Raw genomic sequence first — 17,826 nt, 5'->3', positions numbered from 1 at the left:
CTGTATTTTTTTTTTTTTTTACTTGGCGCCGAGTGCCCAGAAGTGATGTCATGACATCCCTTCTGGGTTTTTACATGGAGACCCAATCGGCGCTGAATGCGGCTTTGATCGGGTCTTCTCTTCAGTGGCCATGCAGGCTGGTTGCCCAGGTCACCCTTCTCAGCCGCATTGGTTGTCATTACAAGTCAGCCAACCGTCGGCTATGGACGCCGGTACCGGGGTGATACCTCTAGCTGCAGTCATCACTCCGGTACAAGCACTTTCCGAAATATCGGTAACCTCAGGGGCCGATTCCGATATATTGGGGAAAGTGCATATCGGCCCTCAATATATTGGCTTTGCCGATAATCGGTCGATCCCTAATTAAAATGTTGTACAATGGGTAGGAAAAGTGTGCCTTTTTAGTAATAAAAGTTGCATATTAACTACTTAAACCCCGGAGGATTTTCCTGCTAAACGACCAGGGGGTATTTTGCGATTCGGCACTGCGTGACTTTAACAGACAATTGCGCGGTCGTGCGACGCTGTATCTAAACGAATTTGGCGTCCTTTTTTTCCCACAAACAGAGCTTTCTTTTGGTGGTATTTGATCACCTGTGCAATTTTTACTTTTTGCGCTATAAACAAAAAAAGAGCGTACATTTTGCAAAAATAACAATATTTTTCACATTTTTTTTATATGAAATTCCCCAAAAAAAAATGTAAAAATCAAAATTTTTTAAAATTTTCGGCCAATTTGTTTTATCCTACCTATGTTTGGTAAAAAAAAATAGCAAAAAGCGTATTTTGATTGGTTTGCGCCAAAGTTATCGCGTTTACTAACAAAGGGAAAGATTTCTGTCATTTTTGGTGTTTTTTTTTTTAACGTGTAATGGCGGCGATCTGCGATTTTTTTTTTTGCGGTACTGCGACATTGGGGCGGACAGATCGGACCCTTGACTGACATTTTTGACACTTTTGGGGTTACCAGTGACATTACTACAGTAATCAGTGCTATATATATATATATATATATATATATATATATATATATATATATATTTATATGCACTGTTACTGTAAAAATACACTGGTAGTGAAGGGGTTAACTTTATTTGGGAGGGAGGGGCTGTGTGTGTCCCTAGGGGCGTGCTTTCTACTGTGATTGGCTGTGGCTTGAGCTGTAAGGACACTGATCAACGGATCTACATAGTAGATCCATGTGATCAGTGTTTTTACAGCGAGGAGAATGACAGGTGGCTTGTTTACACAAGCTGCCTGACATTCTCCCTCTCCCCCGCCGATCGCCGAGTGACCGGCGGACATCGGGTCCGCTGGTCACACGCGCGGGGGGGGGGGGTCCGTGACCGTGCGGGAGCGCGCCTCCGCGGGCACGCGCTCGCTCCCCAGAGCCTCACAGGCGAGCGACGTAGACCTACGTCACTCTGCCTGTGAGGGGCTGACTGCCGCAGTAAATATACTGTGAGCAGTCGGCAAGCGGTTAAATCGGTAATAAGCCCAAAAGCAAACCTTCAGAGCTGGGACAAGATCTAGAGTCCAGGGCGAACATACCAAACTGTGCCCCCACCCCCCTTCAAGATGTATGAGTGTTGAGTCAGCAAAAATCTCCCCACAAAAACTGAGCACTAATCTGCATGCTTACCCCCTAAGCATAAACTCCCCCTCCTGCCAGTACAAATCCACCCCCTTGCTGAAATCCCCCATTTCAGCACAAATCAATGCCCCCTCCCCTAATAAAATTCACACCTCCTAGCACAAATCGTCTACTCCTAAAATTTCCCCTATTAGTATACATCACTCCCTACTTCAGACTCCCACCAAGCACAAATGACCCCCCCCCCCCCCAATACCCCCACCTAGCACAAATCTTCTACCCCCCCCCTCCCAACACAAATCACCACTCTTATGCTGGCCATACACTAGCTGAAAGATCGTTAAAAAATCTGTCATTTGGTCCGATTGTTCATTTTTCGTCCAGTTAATAGGAACAAATGGAAAATAGTTTTAAACTTTTCAGAGCCAAAAAAATCGAAGGAACAGTTTTGAAAAACTGCCGACTGAACGATAAGACACTGTTCACACTGGGGCGACCTGTCAGGCGACCTGGTCGCCTGACAGGTCGCCGTAGGGCGCCTGCCATAGAGTAGCTGTGGACCCGTTCTAAAAGGAGCGACACAAGTTCCTCCGACTTAGAAAAAGGGTCCGGAGCTTCTTTGGGGCGACCTGCATTGACTTCAATGATATGAAGTCCGTGCCGGCCGCTCCGAGGTCGCGGTGCGAGCTGCGCACCGCGACCTGTGAGGTCGCCCCGGCAATTAGCCTCGCCCCAGTGTGAATGGGGTCTAAACGAACGATAAATTGAAAGGTTAATGTGTTTCTCAGCCGACCTGTTTGGACTAGGCATATGTGACAAACTAAACGAAAAATGGATTCATTTATGTCCATTGAGTCCCGGTTCACATTTGTGCGATGCGGGAACGCTGCGAATATGCAGCGTAATCCTGCATCGCATCCACACCCCTGGCAGTTCACACTGCCATATGCGATACGCAGAGGGTGTCAATCAAAAGTTAACGACACCCCAGTTGCGATCGCATATCGCAGTGCGATCTGCAAGTTCGCACAGAATCGGATCGCACTAGTGTGAACCACTATGCGATCCGATTATGCCGCGGGTAAAAAAAAGCCTTGTGCGAGTTTAGTGCGGATTCCGCCATACAAAGTGTATGGCTGAAATTTGCACTGCACATGAGATCGCATGTAATTTAGGAGCAGTGCGCTCCGAATTACATGCGATCTCCACGATCGCACTGATGTGAACCGGGGCTGAACAATTTATTGTTCGAAATTTGGTCATTACATGATGGCACGATCGTCTGCTCTCGCTGCCGATGTTTCGTTTTTCAAAGATGAGTTTGCCCGATATTTTGGCTAGTGTATGGCCAGCATTAGTACCCCCCCCCCATAAATTTCCCCTCCTAGAGCAATACTTGCCTCCTATGGCCCCCAATATTCCCCCCTTCCAACACAAATCCCCTCCACCCCAATCTCTGTGTGGTGCCCCCCCCAACCTCACCTGATACCACAGTGCCGTCCCTTCTGCCCATCCCATATCTCGGCCCTGCAAACTTTTTTTTTTTTTTTATATACTGCAGATTACCAATTCTTAGATATGATGGCTGCATTATTTTTCTTTTTTATTAGGCATTTTTCGGTTTTCATCTGGTGATCCAGCCAGTAAGTATATTGTTTTTCAAAAGATCAACCTCTACAGCAGAAGTATCCGCTAAGATGGATGACACAAACAATTTAACACTGACCAGGTTTCTTACAATGATCCTCTTTTATTTATTCAAGTAAAACCTTCATCCCCAAAGAAAAAAAAAACGGTTTGCTGTAACTGCTTATAAAGTATGAACTGGAGTTTGGCTTAATTTAGTTACTGTTTTTAAATCTGCTAATACATTTAACACTACCCTCCCTCCAGACTGACAATGCTGCTGTCTGCTGTGCCTCCTGTGTTTATTCATCCCACTAATACAATAGGCGTGTTACTAGCCAGATCAACAGGGGAAAACAGATTGGGGGGGGAGAAAACAAATGCAGCCACAACATTCTTCTTTGCAGGACCTCTCAAGCTCCATCAGGTTGGACGGGGAGCGTTGGTGCACAGCCATTAATTTGCAAAGATTTTATAACACCTTCTTGATCAGTATGTCATTATGGGGGTCTTGTTTATAGAATTTTGGGGAAAATTATTGGAATTTAATCAATTTTGGAATAGAATAAGGCTGTAACCTAACAAAATGTGGAAGGTTCACCTCTCTCCACAGAGAAACGCTGGAGCTCGGTCAGAGTGACCATCTGGTTCTTGGTCACCTCCCTGACTAAGGCCCTTCTCCCCCGATCACTCAGTTTGGCCGGATGGTTCGCTCTAGGAAGAGTCCTGGTGGTTCCAAACTTCTTCCATTTACAGATGATGGAGGCCACTGTGCTCATTGAGACCTTCAATGCTGCAGACATTTTTCTGTACCCTTCCCCAGATCTGTGCCTCAATACAATCCTGTCTCAGAGGTCTACAGACAATTCCCTGGACTTCATGGCTTGGTTTGTGCTCTGACATGCACTGTTCACAGTGGGACCTTATATAGACAGGTGTGAGCCTTTCCAAATCACATGTCTAATCATCTGAATTTACCGCAGGTGGACTCCAAGTTGTAGAAACATCTCAAGGATGATCAGTGGAAACAGGATGCACCTGAGCTCAATTATGGATGAGTGTCATGGCAAATGCTGTGAATACTAAAGGCCCGTACACACGTACCGATCGTCGGCATACAAACGTCGGTGGACGAAGGATCTGCCGATTGTACGCGTGTTAGTATGGTGCCTCCGACAGATGTCTGCGCACAATCCGCGGACAAAAGTCTTTCGTGCAAACATGAAAATATTTGTATGCCGACACCAGAACGGACGATTGTTCGCCTGTCAGTACACAATTCGGCCGACAGACCGCAGATTTGCAAGACTGGGCATGCTCAGAAAATAGAAAACACAGGGAAAGTTAACCATTACATGACATCACTTCTGCAGTCGGCGGACAAAATTCTTGTGCTGTCCTTGTGCTGTCTTTGCACTTTTCAGCAGACACCGACATCCCGGGGAGAAAAGAGGAACATTTGTAAGCCGACCATCGGTACGTGTGTACGGGGCTTTAGGGTCCTTTCACACGGCCGCTCCGCTGCTTTCCGTGTGTCCGCAAATCATCCTATTTTTTTGCGGATGATTTGCGGACATAATGTAAGTGAATGGCACTGCGGATGTCAGCGGAATACCATCCGCTGACATCCGATTTTCCTCCTTTCAGTTCTGTTCCGTTTTTTGGAACGGAACAGAACCCTATTTTTCCATCCGTGTAAAAACGGAAAGGAAGGAAAATCGGATGTCAGCGGTGTCATCCGCTGACATCCGCAATGCCATATACTTACATTATGTCCGCATATCATCCGCAAACGGATGGAATGATATGCGGGCACACGGAGCGGATGACAGAAATGTCATCCGCTCCGTGGAAAAAAAAAAAAAAAAAAAGTCCCGCAGCGGACCTTTCACACGGAGCGGCCGTGTGAAAGGAGCCTAAAGCTAGATACACACTATCCAACTTTTGTGGTTAGATTTCCTTCAGATTTAAGGGCCATGCACACTATAAGATTTTCTGAAGACTTTTTCCTTCAGATTTACCTTTTCTATGTAGTACAAGGGCCTGCCAGATTGCATACAAATGGAACGTTTTTAGGTTTGACCTCGTATTATATGGTTTTGGTAAGTCTAAAGGAAAAAGTCTTCAGAAAATCTTATAGTGTGTATGGCCCTTGATGTACATGTGATGTTTATTATTATTTTTTTTTTTTTTTAATTTGCAAAGATTTTATACCACCTTCTTCATCAGTATGTCATTATGGGGTCTTGCTTATAGAATTTTGAGGAAAATTAATGAATTGAATCAATTTTGGAATAAGGCTGTAACATAACAAAATGTGGAAAAAGTAAAGCGCTGTTAATACTTTCCGAATACACTGTATAAGCTATAGGGAATCCAAAAGTGATATTGGTGGCTTGTCCCTTGCCTTCCGTCTGCATTTTTTTTTTTTTTTTTTTTTGGGCACAGCGTTTTGAGTTGTAACAGGAAAGTGGAGGTGAAAATGGAGGCAGATAGTATTAATGTCCATCTGACTGTAAATCTAATTCTGTGACTTGGATTGGAGTAAGTGAACTCAGTGTATATTCCATTTAATTACTTTCCAGGTTTGTATATGGGTTGAGAAAACATGCCAGAAGGTCCCACAGTGAGGAGGTTCTCCTCCGTGGCCTCCCCGTTTGTGGGCCAGCAGGTGACCAAGGTCGGTGGCAGCACAAAACAGATTCTTCTTCAGGACTTGATGGGAAAACGGTTTCAAGATTGTCAGGTAACTGAGCCTAGAGATCTGTAATCGCCAGCCAAAATTTCTGGACTTGTTTACCTAAAAGCCCAAAGCAGCCATTGAATTCTCTCTCATTCTCCAACGACAGCATTTTAAAAGCATGTTTAAACTGGACCTTTTAGTAACCATATTTGACATGTAACAATATACAGCAACAGTATTCGAGGAACCACCTTCAGCCCCCGTTCACACTGGGGCGACCTGTCAGGCGACCTCCTCCACCGTAGGTCGCCTGCCATACAGAAGCTATGGACCCGTTCTAATAGGAGCGACACAAGTCGCTCCGACTTAGAAAAAGGGTCCGGAGCTTCTTTGGGGCGACTCAGAGCAACCTGCATAGACTTCAATGTTATGAAGTCCGTGCCGGCCGCTCCAAGGTCGCTGTGCGAGCAGCGCGCCGCGACCTGTGTGGTCGCCCGGGGAAGTCGGATCGCCCCAGTGTGAACGGGGCCTCATAGTGCATACCTTATAACCACAACTTATATTCTTTTATTGATTGGGAACATGTGTATTATATGGGAAAATGCATGTTGGCATCTATACTTTTTATTATATGTTAAATTACTATTATTATTATTATTTTTTTTTTTTAATATATATTGTTTGCTGAGCACTCCTTTCTGGCCTGTATAGTCCAACAAAACTCTACTTTGTTTCGATATTTGTAAATGTTTTTACTATACCTTTTTGATATGACAACACTGAAGAAAGGACACTTTGTTACAATGTAAAGTAGTGAGTGTACAGTTTATATAACAGTGTACATTTGCTGTCCCCTCAAAATAACTCAACAGTGTTCTGCCTCTCCATTCTAAGCATTGAAAGTGTCATCTCTGTAACTTACAGTTGTGATAAGATAGCGATAACCCTCAATCTTAGCTGAATTAACAGACAGTGACTCGATCCAGATGACACCTTGAAGATCTTGTGAAGTTTAATCCATAAACTGTGAGGATCTTACAACAATGAACATCAGGTAGGTGAAAAGATCATATAGTAATCCACTTCATGAGGCTGAGATGCATTACTAGGAAAAATGAAAAAGATGGAGCGATCTATACAGGATAGACTGAGCTAAGGGGAGGGAAGAAATCAGGGGCAGGAGAATGCATATACCTTTTTAAAGGCATATCACAAAGCATGTGAAACATGACACACAGCCATTAATGTCTAAACCGCTGGCAACAAAAGTGAGTACACCCCTAAGTTAAAATGTCCAAAGTGTCAAAATTTTGTGTGGCCACAATTATTTTTCCAGCACTGCCTTAACCCTCTTGGGCATGGAGTTCACCAGAGCTTCACAGGTTGCCACTGGAGTCCTCTTTTACTCCTCCATGACAACATCACGGAGCTGGTGGATGTTAGAGACCTTGCGTTCCTCCACCTCCCATTTAGGCTGCCTCACAGATGCTCAATAGGGTTTAGGTCTGGAGACATTCTTGGCCAGTCCATCTTTAACCTGGGCTTCTTTAGCAAGGCAGTGGTCATTTTGGGAGGTGTGTTTGTGGTTGTTATGTTGGAATACTGACCTACCGCTCGGTCTCTGAAGGGAGGGGGAATCATGCTCTGCTTCAGTATGTCACAGTACATGTTGGCATTCATGATTCCCTCAATGAACTGTAACTCCCCAGTGCTGGCAGCACTCATGCAGCCCCAGATCCTGACTTTCCCACCACCATGCTTGACTGTAGGCACGACACACTTATCTTTGTACTCCTCACCTGGTTGCCCTCGACACACGCTTGCCACCATCTGAACCAAATCTTGGTCTCCTCAGACCACAGGACATGATTCCAATAATCCATGTCCTTAGTCTGTTTCCCTTCAGCAAACTGTTTGCGGGCTTTCTTGTGTATCATCATCTTTAGAATAGGCTTCCTTCTGGGACGACAGCCATGCAGACCAATGTGATGCAGTTTGTGGCATATGGTTATGGTCGGAGCACTGACAGGCTGACCCCCCCCCACCCCTTCAACCTCTGCAGCAATGCTGGCAGCACTCTTACACTATTACCCAAAGGCAACCTCTGGATATGATGCTGAGCACGTGCACTCAACTACTTTGGTCAACCATGGCAAGGCGTGTTCTGAGTGGAACCTGTCCTGTAAAACCGCTGTATGGTCTTGGCCACCATGCTGCAGCTCAATTTCATGGTCTTGGCAATCTTCTTATAGCCTAGGCCATCTTTATGTAGAGCAACAATTCTTTTTTTTTTTTTTTTTTTTTTTTTTTTTTCAGATCCTCAGAGTTCTTTGCCATGAGGTGCCATGTTGAACTTCCAGTGACCAGTATGAGAGCAATAACGCCAAATTTAACACATCTGCTCCCCATTAACACCTGAGACCTTGTAACACTAACAAGTCACATGACACCGGGGAGGAAAAATGGCTAATTGGGCCCAATTTGAGCATTTTCATTTAGGGGTGTACTCACTTGCCAGCTGTGTATTGAGTTATTTTACACTGTTATACAAGCTGTACACTCACTACTTTACATTGTAGCAAAGTGTCATTTCTTCAGTGTTGTCACATGAAAAGATGTAATAAAATATTAACAAAAATGTGAGGGGTCAGGTGTACTCACTTTTGTGAGATACTGTGTGTGTGTGTATATCTATCTATCCTCAAAAAAAAATAAAGGATCACTTTGAAAACTCATATCTCAAAGGGGAAAAAAATCTCATGCTGGATATCTATACTGATATGGACTGGGTAATGTGTTAGGAAGGAAAGGATGCCACATAGTTTAATGGAAATTAAACTTATCAGCCTACAGAGGGCTGAATTCAAAGACATCCCAAAAGTCAAAGTGAAAAAAAATGTTACAGGCTAGTCCATTTTACTGAAATTTCATTGCAGCAAATCAAAATGGTACTCAGTAGTTTGTAGGGCCCCCACGTGCTTGTATGCATGCCTAAACAATTTCGGGGCATGCTCCTAATGAGACGACAAATGGTGTCCTGGGGTATTTTCTCCCAGATCTGGACCATTACTGAGCTCCTGAATAGACTGAGGTGGAACCTGGTGGCGTCGGATGGACCAAACATAACGTCCCAGAAGTGTTCAATTGGATTTAGGTCAGGTGAGTGTGGGGGGCCATTGTTATCAATTCCTTCATCCTCCAGGAACTGGCTGAATACTCTTGCCACATGAGGCCGGGCATTATCATGCACCAGGTGAAACCCAGGACCCACTGCACCAGCGTAGGGTCTGACAATGGGTCCAAGGATTTCATCCCAATACCTAATGGCAGTCAGGATGCCATTTTCTAGCCTGTAGAGGTCTGTGCGTTCCTCCATGGATATGCCTCCCCAGACCATCACTGACCCACCACCAAACCAGTCATGCTGAACAATGTTACAGGCAGCATAGTGTTCTCCACGGCTTCTCCAGACCCTTTCACATCTGTCACGTGTTCAGGGTGAACCTATTCTCATCTGTGAAAAGCACAGGGCACCAGTGGCAAATCTGCCAATTCTGGTGTTCAATGGCAAATGCCAATCGAGCTCCACGGTGCTGGGCAGTGGGCACAGGGTCCATTAGAGGACGCCGGGCCCTCGGGTGACCCTCCTGAAGTCGGTTTCTGATTGTTTGGTCAGAGACATTCACACTAGTGGCCTGCTGGAGGTCCTTTTGTAGGGCTCTGGCAGTGTACCTTCTTGCACAAAGGAGCAGATACCGGTCCTGCTGATGGGTTAAGGACCTTCTACAGCCCTGTCCAGCTCTCCTAGAGTGCCTGTTCCTTGGAATCTCCTCCATGCTCTTGAGACTGTGGTGGGAGAAGCAGCAAACCTTCTGGCAATGGCACATATTGATGTGCCATCCTGGAGGAGCTGGACTGCCTGTGCAACCTCTATAGGGTCCAGGTATCGTCTCATGCTACCAGTAGTGATGCTAACCCTAACCAAATGCAAACCTAGTGAAAAACAGTCAGAAGAGATGAATAGGGGAAAAAAACATTTCAGTGGCCTCCACCTGTAAAACCATTCTGTTTTGGAGGTTGTCTCATTGTTGCCCATCTAGTGCCCCTGTTAAGTTTCATTAACACCAAAGCAGGTGAGACTGATTACCAACCTTAACTGACCAGATCAATATCCCAGTAGTTTAATTGACTTGATGTTATACTGATTAAAAATTGTTCCTTTAATTGTGTGCACGCGTGTATGTATGTGTGTGTGTGTGTATATATATATATATATATATATAATGTGTATGTATACATTTTTTTTTTTTTTTTTTAACCTTCCTGACTCTTACTAGCACTGCACAATACAATTCCAGGTTGTACCTGCTGTTTGAATGTAGTATTTTTATTTAGTTGAGTAAAATGGTATGCATTTTTCCTATATTTTAGGTTCATGGGAAGAATTTATACCTAGCATTTGGTTGCAGTGTAAACAAAGCAAAGGCTGATAATGTGAGTACGCAGGATGATGGGAAGTCAGGGGAAAACTGTTCATTGATAAGTGAACCCTCCACAGCTCCTAGAGACCAGAGCAACCCCAGAACAAACGAGGAGACCCTGGTGCGCAAATGGCTGCGCTTTCACTTTGGTCTGTATGGAAGCGTGAGAGCCAACGAGTTAGCCCGTGCTAGAGGTGGAAACAAGAGAGGAGACTGGAAAGACCCCACTCCCAGGTAACCCTTAATTTGCTGCATTGAGTACACAGGACCAGAGATTGTAAAAAAGACAAGTTATTTTTACAAGCAGCAAAGAGACAAAGCTCAATATTACTTGTAATTTCTCAGTACACACAGCCCAATGTCCATACACCAGTGAGATCTGCACTCCAGCAAACACCGCTCCCCATTATCCATGCTACAAGGGAGATCTGCAGGCTGATACAGCACAGGGATGGTGGGAATCCCTCATAATAGGCACAGCAGGTGTACAATCCCAGAAACTTGGCACAGGAATAGTGGGAATCCCTCCTAATGGCCACCACAGGTGTACAGACTTGGGAACTCAGCTGAAGGATGGTGGGAACCCCTCATAATGAGCACAACAGGTATACAGACTCGGGAACTCAGCACCGGGATGGTGAGAACCCCCTCCCAATGGGCACAGCAGGTTCACAGACCCAGGAACCCAGCACAGGGATAGTGGGAATCCCTCATAATTTGGAACAGCAGGTGTACAGACTACATGTGGCAGTCTCTTTCCTTGTAAGTCTCTGACCATTCTGTACTCACACTGTCCTTGTTCCCTCTGCCTCCCAGGAAAGACTCCCTCCAAACTGCTTTTGTTGTCAGGACCCTGCCTGAGGTAGAGGTCCCTCCTGGCAGGGGTTCTTAAGGACCACCGACAGTCTCCTCAGCAGTGGCGGCCCATCCATTGGGGTACAGGGGCGCGCCCCCCCCCCCCCCCCCCAATGCATGCGTCTGGCCCTGTAATCTACATGCATGGCGTCGGACACATGGATTCCGATGGGTTTTTTTTTTTTTTTTTTGAAGCACGTGATTAAAGCCAGAGGCTCTAATAGGCTTAAAAAAGGGTGGGCTCAAGGAGCAGAGCACTGCGCCGTGAACCCACCCAGTTGTGTGACAATAGCGAATGAATATTCGCTATTGTCACACGGATCCTCCTCCTGGCCAATCGGGAAGCTGGTCCTGAGACCCGTTTCCCGATTGGCCAAAAGGAGAAGCCATGCCATTGGCCATGAAGGAGGAGGAGACACAAGAGACTGAGGAGAAGCCTCTGCTGCTGCCTGCCTACCCTCCAAATGTTCACGGTGTGTGAGCCGGCGACCGGGGGGGGGGGGAGGTATGATGTGGTCCGTCTGCCGCCCCCGCCCGGAGCACCAGCCTCCATTGCTCCTCAGCATTCCATCTTCCACCGGACTCCTATTCCAGCATGACTTATCCATACTTAAGGGCTAGCTTAAGTACTCTGCCAGACCCACTGCCTGGGGATTGGTTAAGCTCCCTTGATTATGCAGATCAATCCTCCTGGCCTCCATCTACCAAGTCTCTGGTGCTTCTCTCAGGTTCTGCAAGTTTGGAGCAACTTGCAGAACCAGAGGGAGGCACTAGAGACTTGCCTGTATGAAACATCCAGCCTAAAGGCTCGTACATACTATGAGAAGATTGGGCTAACATTTTCTTCCAAAGAATTTGAGTTTCATATAGTGTGTACACAACTTTCCACAGCCGAATCCAAATTTTTGTGCAAAATCTCAAAGGCACAAACTCCAAAATGTTTCTCGTACGGGGAAAAAAAACTAACGATTTTCGTTTTTTAATGTGTACCGTTTTTCGTGTGGTGTGTTTTAAGAAAAATCAGAAAAAAAAGACTGCGCATGATCAGAAACAATAAGTAACAAAAAGAAAAAAGAGTTTTGTAGTACGAGAATATTCATACGAATTTTCATTAATCGGTTCCGATTTGCTGTGAAGCAATGAGGAAAATCGGACGATCGTTTTCCCGATATTCTTATAGTGAGTACCCCACTTAACACAAACCCTGACCCAGATTTCATGACTCATGCTTAACAATGAGCCAAACTGTTTTGCCTATTCTCACACTAGAGGGTGCTGTGCTACACTTGAATGACAAGGGGGGGCACTTAGTGTTTAAAGGGGCCTTGCTAAGAGACTTTTGTAATTTTGCCCACTCAGGACAACATTGCATGCTCAACTAACTTATACTCACATTCACCACGCACATTCACCACGCTATCCCGCTCTGTACCTCTGTCAGGGGTTGTGAACAGACTGAGCTTAGATCCAAGGTCCTCCAATAGGATACAGGGATCGATCTGGAGACTGAATGAGGTACTTGGAGGCACCACTGGTCTAGAAAACATTTTAAGCCAGGACAGGTTCACTTTGATGAGTGTGTGTGATCCATTGTTTTGTTTTTGTTACTGATGTCTGTATCTTTTACGTGTCGGTCACTAGGTTAATTGTCCACTTTGATGGCGGGGGATTCTTGGTGTTCTACAATTGCCGAATGACATGGTGCTCATGTCCATTTGTGGAACCATCTACTGATATCTTGTGTCCAGAGTTTGATAAGGAAAAGGCCCTTCTTGCCCTCTCCCGCCCCAGACCCGTCTGCATCACCCTAATGGATCAATCGGTCTTCTCTGGAGTAGGTAAGGATATTGAGTTCAAGGATGCTCTCCGCTGCTGAAGTTCCCTCATTACACCCCTTAATGAATTATCCTGCAGTCATTTAGTTCCGTTACTGCTTGCCCTCAGTCTTTCAGGTTGAACAATGCTCAGCATCATTCAACCCGGAAGACTGAAGACATACTATGAGTCTAAGGCTTCATTGTTCTACCCCCTTGAAGGGGTGTCACCAGAGCAAACTATAGTAACATTGTAGTGATTGTTATGGCATCAGCATTGCACTGTGCCTCACCAGGAGAAGATCTGAAGAGGAAGAGGATCAGCATTTCGCAAGACTGAAGATGTCTGGAAAAGGCATGTTTAAAGAGGAAGTAAACTCTTCCTTTTTTTTTTTTTCCCCCGCTGCAAAGTAAATGCATAATGTGCTAGTATGCATCGCATACTAGCACATTATGTGACACTTGCCTGCAATGAAGCCCGCGTTGTCCCTGCTGCCGGCCACATCCATCTTCCTTCCGGGTCTGCAGACTCTGGCTGTATTACTGGCCGGAGCCGTGTGACGTCACTCCCGCGCATGTGCATGGGAGCTGCCAGTTTCTTCTGAGCGCATGTGCTGATGACTTCATGGGCTGCATGCAATCTAAATATCTCCTAAACGGTGCATGTTTAGGAGATATTTATAGCACCTATAGGTAAGCCTTAATTATAGGCTTACCTACAGGTAAAAGTCATCAAAATGGGTTTACAACCACTTTAAGGGCCCATTCACACCAGAATCCTGTGCAGGAAATTCAGATCTGCAGCGGGTGTCAGTGCAAACGAGTGACAGTGGGTGTCAGCTTGCCTGCACCGGATCGCATAGTGCGCTTCTAAAAGTGGCAGTTCCTTTCTAAAGGTAGTTTAACTAATTTTGGTGCCATGCGATTTTTTTTTTTTTTTTTTTTTTCCTTGCCCATTCAAAATGAATGGGCGGAAATCTCACTGCACATAACTGCATGTGAATTGCACAGGAACACGCAGCATGATCCTGTGCAATTCACATGCAGTTTCTAGTATGAATGAGCCCTAAAAAAAATAAAAAAATTAAACCTAACAAAATAGTCAGGGTTGTTGTATTAAATAAATATAAAGCTTTTTAGATCAGCCCGTTGATTGTACAGTGCCATTAGAGGCAAAGATAAATTCGCCACAAGATGTCGGTACCATTCATGTCAGTTGGCATGCTGCGGCTGCACAGACCAGGCTGTTCTCTCCAGCCCGACAGTCTTGCGGGTACTCCGCAGCCATGCAGTCGCTGCATCCCAATTGACATGTATGGGACTGCCTGTACAGGTATGCACAGAACACCTATGTATCCCTGTGCAGGTAAACGTAGCCCTCGCATAGGTGTATGCTGTAGTACACCCCTATCAATGAAGCCTGAAATTGCAAAGCAGAAAACAGGAGCTGCATTTAGTTATGCGCAGACGTATACTATATAATTACAAAGTATACTTGGTAAGAATGTGTTTTTAAATCAATAAACCCATGTAAAGGTAATTTGTATCTAGCTGATCATCTTCTTTTTTTACTTTTTTTTTTTTTTTTTGATTGATTTCCTTGTTAATAAATAATTGGTTATGGTTGGCTGATGGGTGTATAAATTAGAATAACAGCTTGAGAGCACCTGAATGTCAGCATCATTTAGCAAAGTTGTCAGTAAAATAATAATGATTGTTTATTTTTTGCAAATGTGGTGACAATCAAGTAACATAAAGAAGTATGGTAAATAGGCAAAACACAGCTGGAAAAGTGGAAATGGGACAGGACTCTGGTAGTCTACAGAAACTCATGCAATCAGTTTTGATAATACATTTGTGAATCATACAGGGGATCCAGTGCCCGTATATGTGTGAATGTATGCCCAAGTGCAGTGAGAGGATGTGGGGCACAACAAGGACATGCCACAGTAGGGCATGGGCACTATCCATCTATCCATTTTGGCTTCCTTCCTTTTATGAAGCCCTCATTTAGGAAAGGACAGGGCTGATTTGAAAGGGCCATTTGCCCCCTGGACCAAAAATTTTAAAAATAATTGGGCTGCTGGCCCTCGGTGGGTAACTTCTGATTCAGATACCATTTGGAGTCAGTGACATGTGATGGGCTTTATATAGGTACCTGCTCTTTGTTCAAACCTACAATCTGTGCCTGACAGAAGAAAGTCTTCCAGAATCAATTTCCTTTGAGTCCCTGGGCACTGGATCTATAATAACTTTCTGCATTTAGAAGACGCCTTTTAGGGGAGGATTGGGCTGCAGGTTAAGGGTATTTGCCACCTGGCCAGTACTGGTAAGAAATGTTTGACTGGCTGCCTTTAGTGGATATAGTTCTGATTCAGAAACCAACTAGAGCCTGACCTGCAGCCAATGACACATGGTGGTCTTTAATTTTGGTACTCGCTACCCCTTCAAATCAGTGTCTGGTAGTAGGAGCTCTTTCATTACCAACTTATTATTAAATCTGAGGCAGGGGCGTAACTACAGGGGTTGCAATCGCAACCGGGCCCCATGCTCAAGGGGGCCCATGTGGCTCCCCTGTACACCTGAATAGGAGGGGCGGCAGGAGCAGCATGTAGAGAAATCACTGTCCTCCTTTTTTTCCTTCTGTAGCTGCAGGAGGAAAATGGAGGAGATTGGTTCCCCTGTATGCTGCCCCCCGCCACTTCTCCTATCCAGTATACTTGTGTTCTGCTGTCTCTGGGCCCCTGTGTGCTCCCCTGGTCCCCCCCCCCCTTCTGTGCTGCCCCCCCACCCCCCACCCCTTCAGAATGCTCCCTTCCCTCTCCTGCTGGCTGCTGCAGGGGATGTGTCCCAATAGAGAACCAGGAAGGGGTCGGTAAATATGTAATTTACAAGCTCCTTCCTTTTCTGAATGGACAGAGTCATAGTCAGTGACATTGTAAAAAAAAAAAAATAAATAAAATGATAAAAAATAATACAATTAAAATACCAAAAAAAAAAAACTGACACCAGTGTTTGAACTTCCAGGATCGCAAAGGTCACACTTGCGACAAGGCCCTGGCATTCCACCACCGTGAGTAGGCCCCAAGATGGCAGGAAGGGGGCCCACTGCAGAACTTATGAAAGGGTCCCGCTGCGGGACCGTAATAAAGGGCCCCGCAACTAGAATAAAGGGGTCCAGGGGGCCCTTCATGGTTTCTTGCACGGGCCCTGAAGGTTCTAGTTACGCCTCTGCTCTGAGGTGTCATGTGACCCAATGCCAAAACCTGCAAGGAAGCTGATGCTGAAAGATAAGGAAAGGTGTCCCAAAAAAAAAATGTTCTTTAGGAACCTTCCTTCATCTTCCTTTCACCATGCACCATGCTGACCTATCTGTGAGGTACCAATGCAGTACACCTTCCCTAGCCCACCTTCGCTCTATATATTGAAGTAACTGAGATCCGTGGCCTGATTGCATGTAGTATGCAATAATGCCTGACAAATGAGTAAGGCCGGCTATAGACTGTTTGTTTGAATCTTGCCAGGTTCAGCAGGAACCGGCTGTGATTCAAACATTGTGTGGGCAAGCTTAATTTACCAAAGTTTGATTAGTCAATCAATTTGGGTACAACTAGCCTGCCGGAGTTACTTGCAATTATCGCTAGTGGCTGCTATAGTCGCTTGCAATAATCACTGTCTTCTCCCAGCAGGGACGGCTTCCTCTGTGGTTGCAGGAAAGAAATTTGCACCGTCTATGGCCTGCCTTATTGTGTACTGAGCTGCTTGGCATCCCTGATGTCCATGGTAGGATAGCCCACAGTGGGTGAGGCAGGTCCAAACCTGTAGCTAAAGCACTGTATTGAGAGTTCTGTAATATTACATGCATTTAGGCATTATATGGTAATGTATATCCTGTCTTATAGGATTATATGACAGTTATTCTCTCATTTTGAAATTCTCCATCCAGGTAACATTATTAAGAATGAAATTCTATACTTGGCACGTGTCCATCCTCTGTCACTGGGTTCCGTTCTTCCTGTGGAGACCCTGATTGCTCTAATAGACTATGCTGTAACCTTCACTGCTGGCTGGCTGAATGACAAGATGAAGAGGAAAGCACTGCACTACCACATCTACATGAAGGAGCAATGTGAAAATGGCCATCAAGTGGTCAAAGAGGAAATTGGCCCAACATATGGGCTGAAGAGGCTGACCTGGTATTGTCCTATATGCCAAAAACTGGTCAAGTCTGGAGAGATTGTGCAGTCTGCTCCGGAGTAAATCACCTTTGTGTCTGAGATGAAACTTTTCACGTTATGTTACTGGTGCCGGATCTGCACCCCTTTCACACTTATTGTGCAGCCCTTAGGGCCCTTGCAGACAATGGTCTGTGTTTTTGTTGCCTAGATTCTTACTCAGGCCAGTCAAGAAAAAAATTGTCATTACATTGTATTGGTTAAAAAATTTGGTTATGTCTTTCACACATCTATATGAAGGAGCAATGTGAAAATGGCCATCAAGTAGTCAAAGAAAAGGTAGGCCCATCATATGGACTGTGGAGGCAGACCTGGTGTTGTCCTACATGCCATAAACGGCTCAAGTCTGGAGATGCTGTGCAGCCTGCCTTGTAAATCACTCATGGGTCGGAGATTAAACTGAAGCTGGCCATACATGGATCCAAATTTGGCAGGGACTGGACGAAATTTGATCAATGTATGGGCAGGCTTATTGTACACAAGTGGATCCATCAACTTGGGTTCAGCCAGTCTGTCGGGATTTGTTGCATGCGATTAC

General features: G+C 45.2%; 1 protein-coding gene across 1 annotated transcript; it reads left to right on the top strand.

Annotated features, from left to right (window-relative positions):
• Positions 1-5,828: 5,828 nt before the first annotated feature.
• NEIL2 (nei like DNA glycosylase 2) lies at positions 5,829-17,313 on the top strand (the record flags this gene model as incomplete). The annotated part of the gene is made up of 4 exons (XM_082252404.1): positions 5,829-5,966; positions 10,335-10,618; positions 12,881-13,077; positions 17,000-17,313. 4 exons carry the CDS (start codon positions 5,829-5,831, stop codon positions 17,311-17,313), a joined length of 933 nt encoding a protein of 310 aa, XP_082108530.1.
• Positions 17,314-17,826: the final 513 nt, after the last annotated feature.

Source organism: Pelophylax lessonae (genome assembly GCF_965119305.1).
Source record: "Pelophylax lessonae genome assembly, chromosome: 3".
NCBI classification, from domain to species: domain Eukaryota; kingdom Metazoa; phylum Chordata; class Amphibia; order Anura; family Ranidae; genus Pelophylax; species Pelophylax lessonae.
This window is presented reverse-complemented; position numbering and strand designations above follow the sequence as displayed.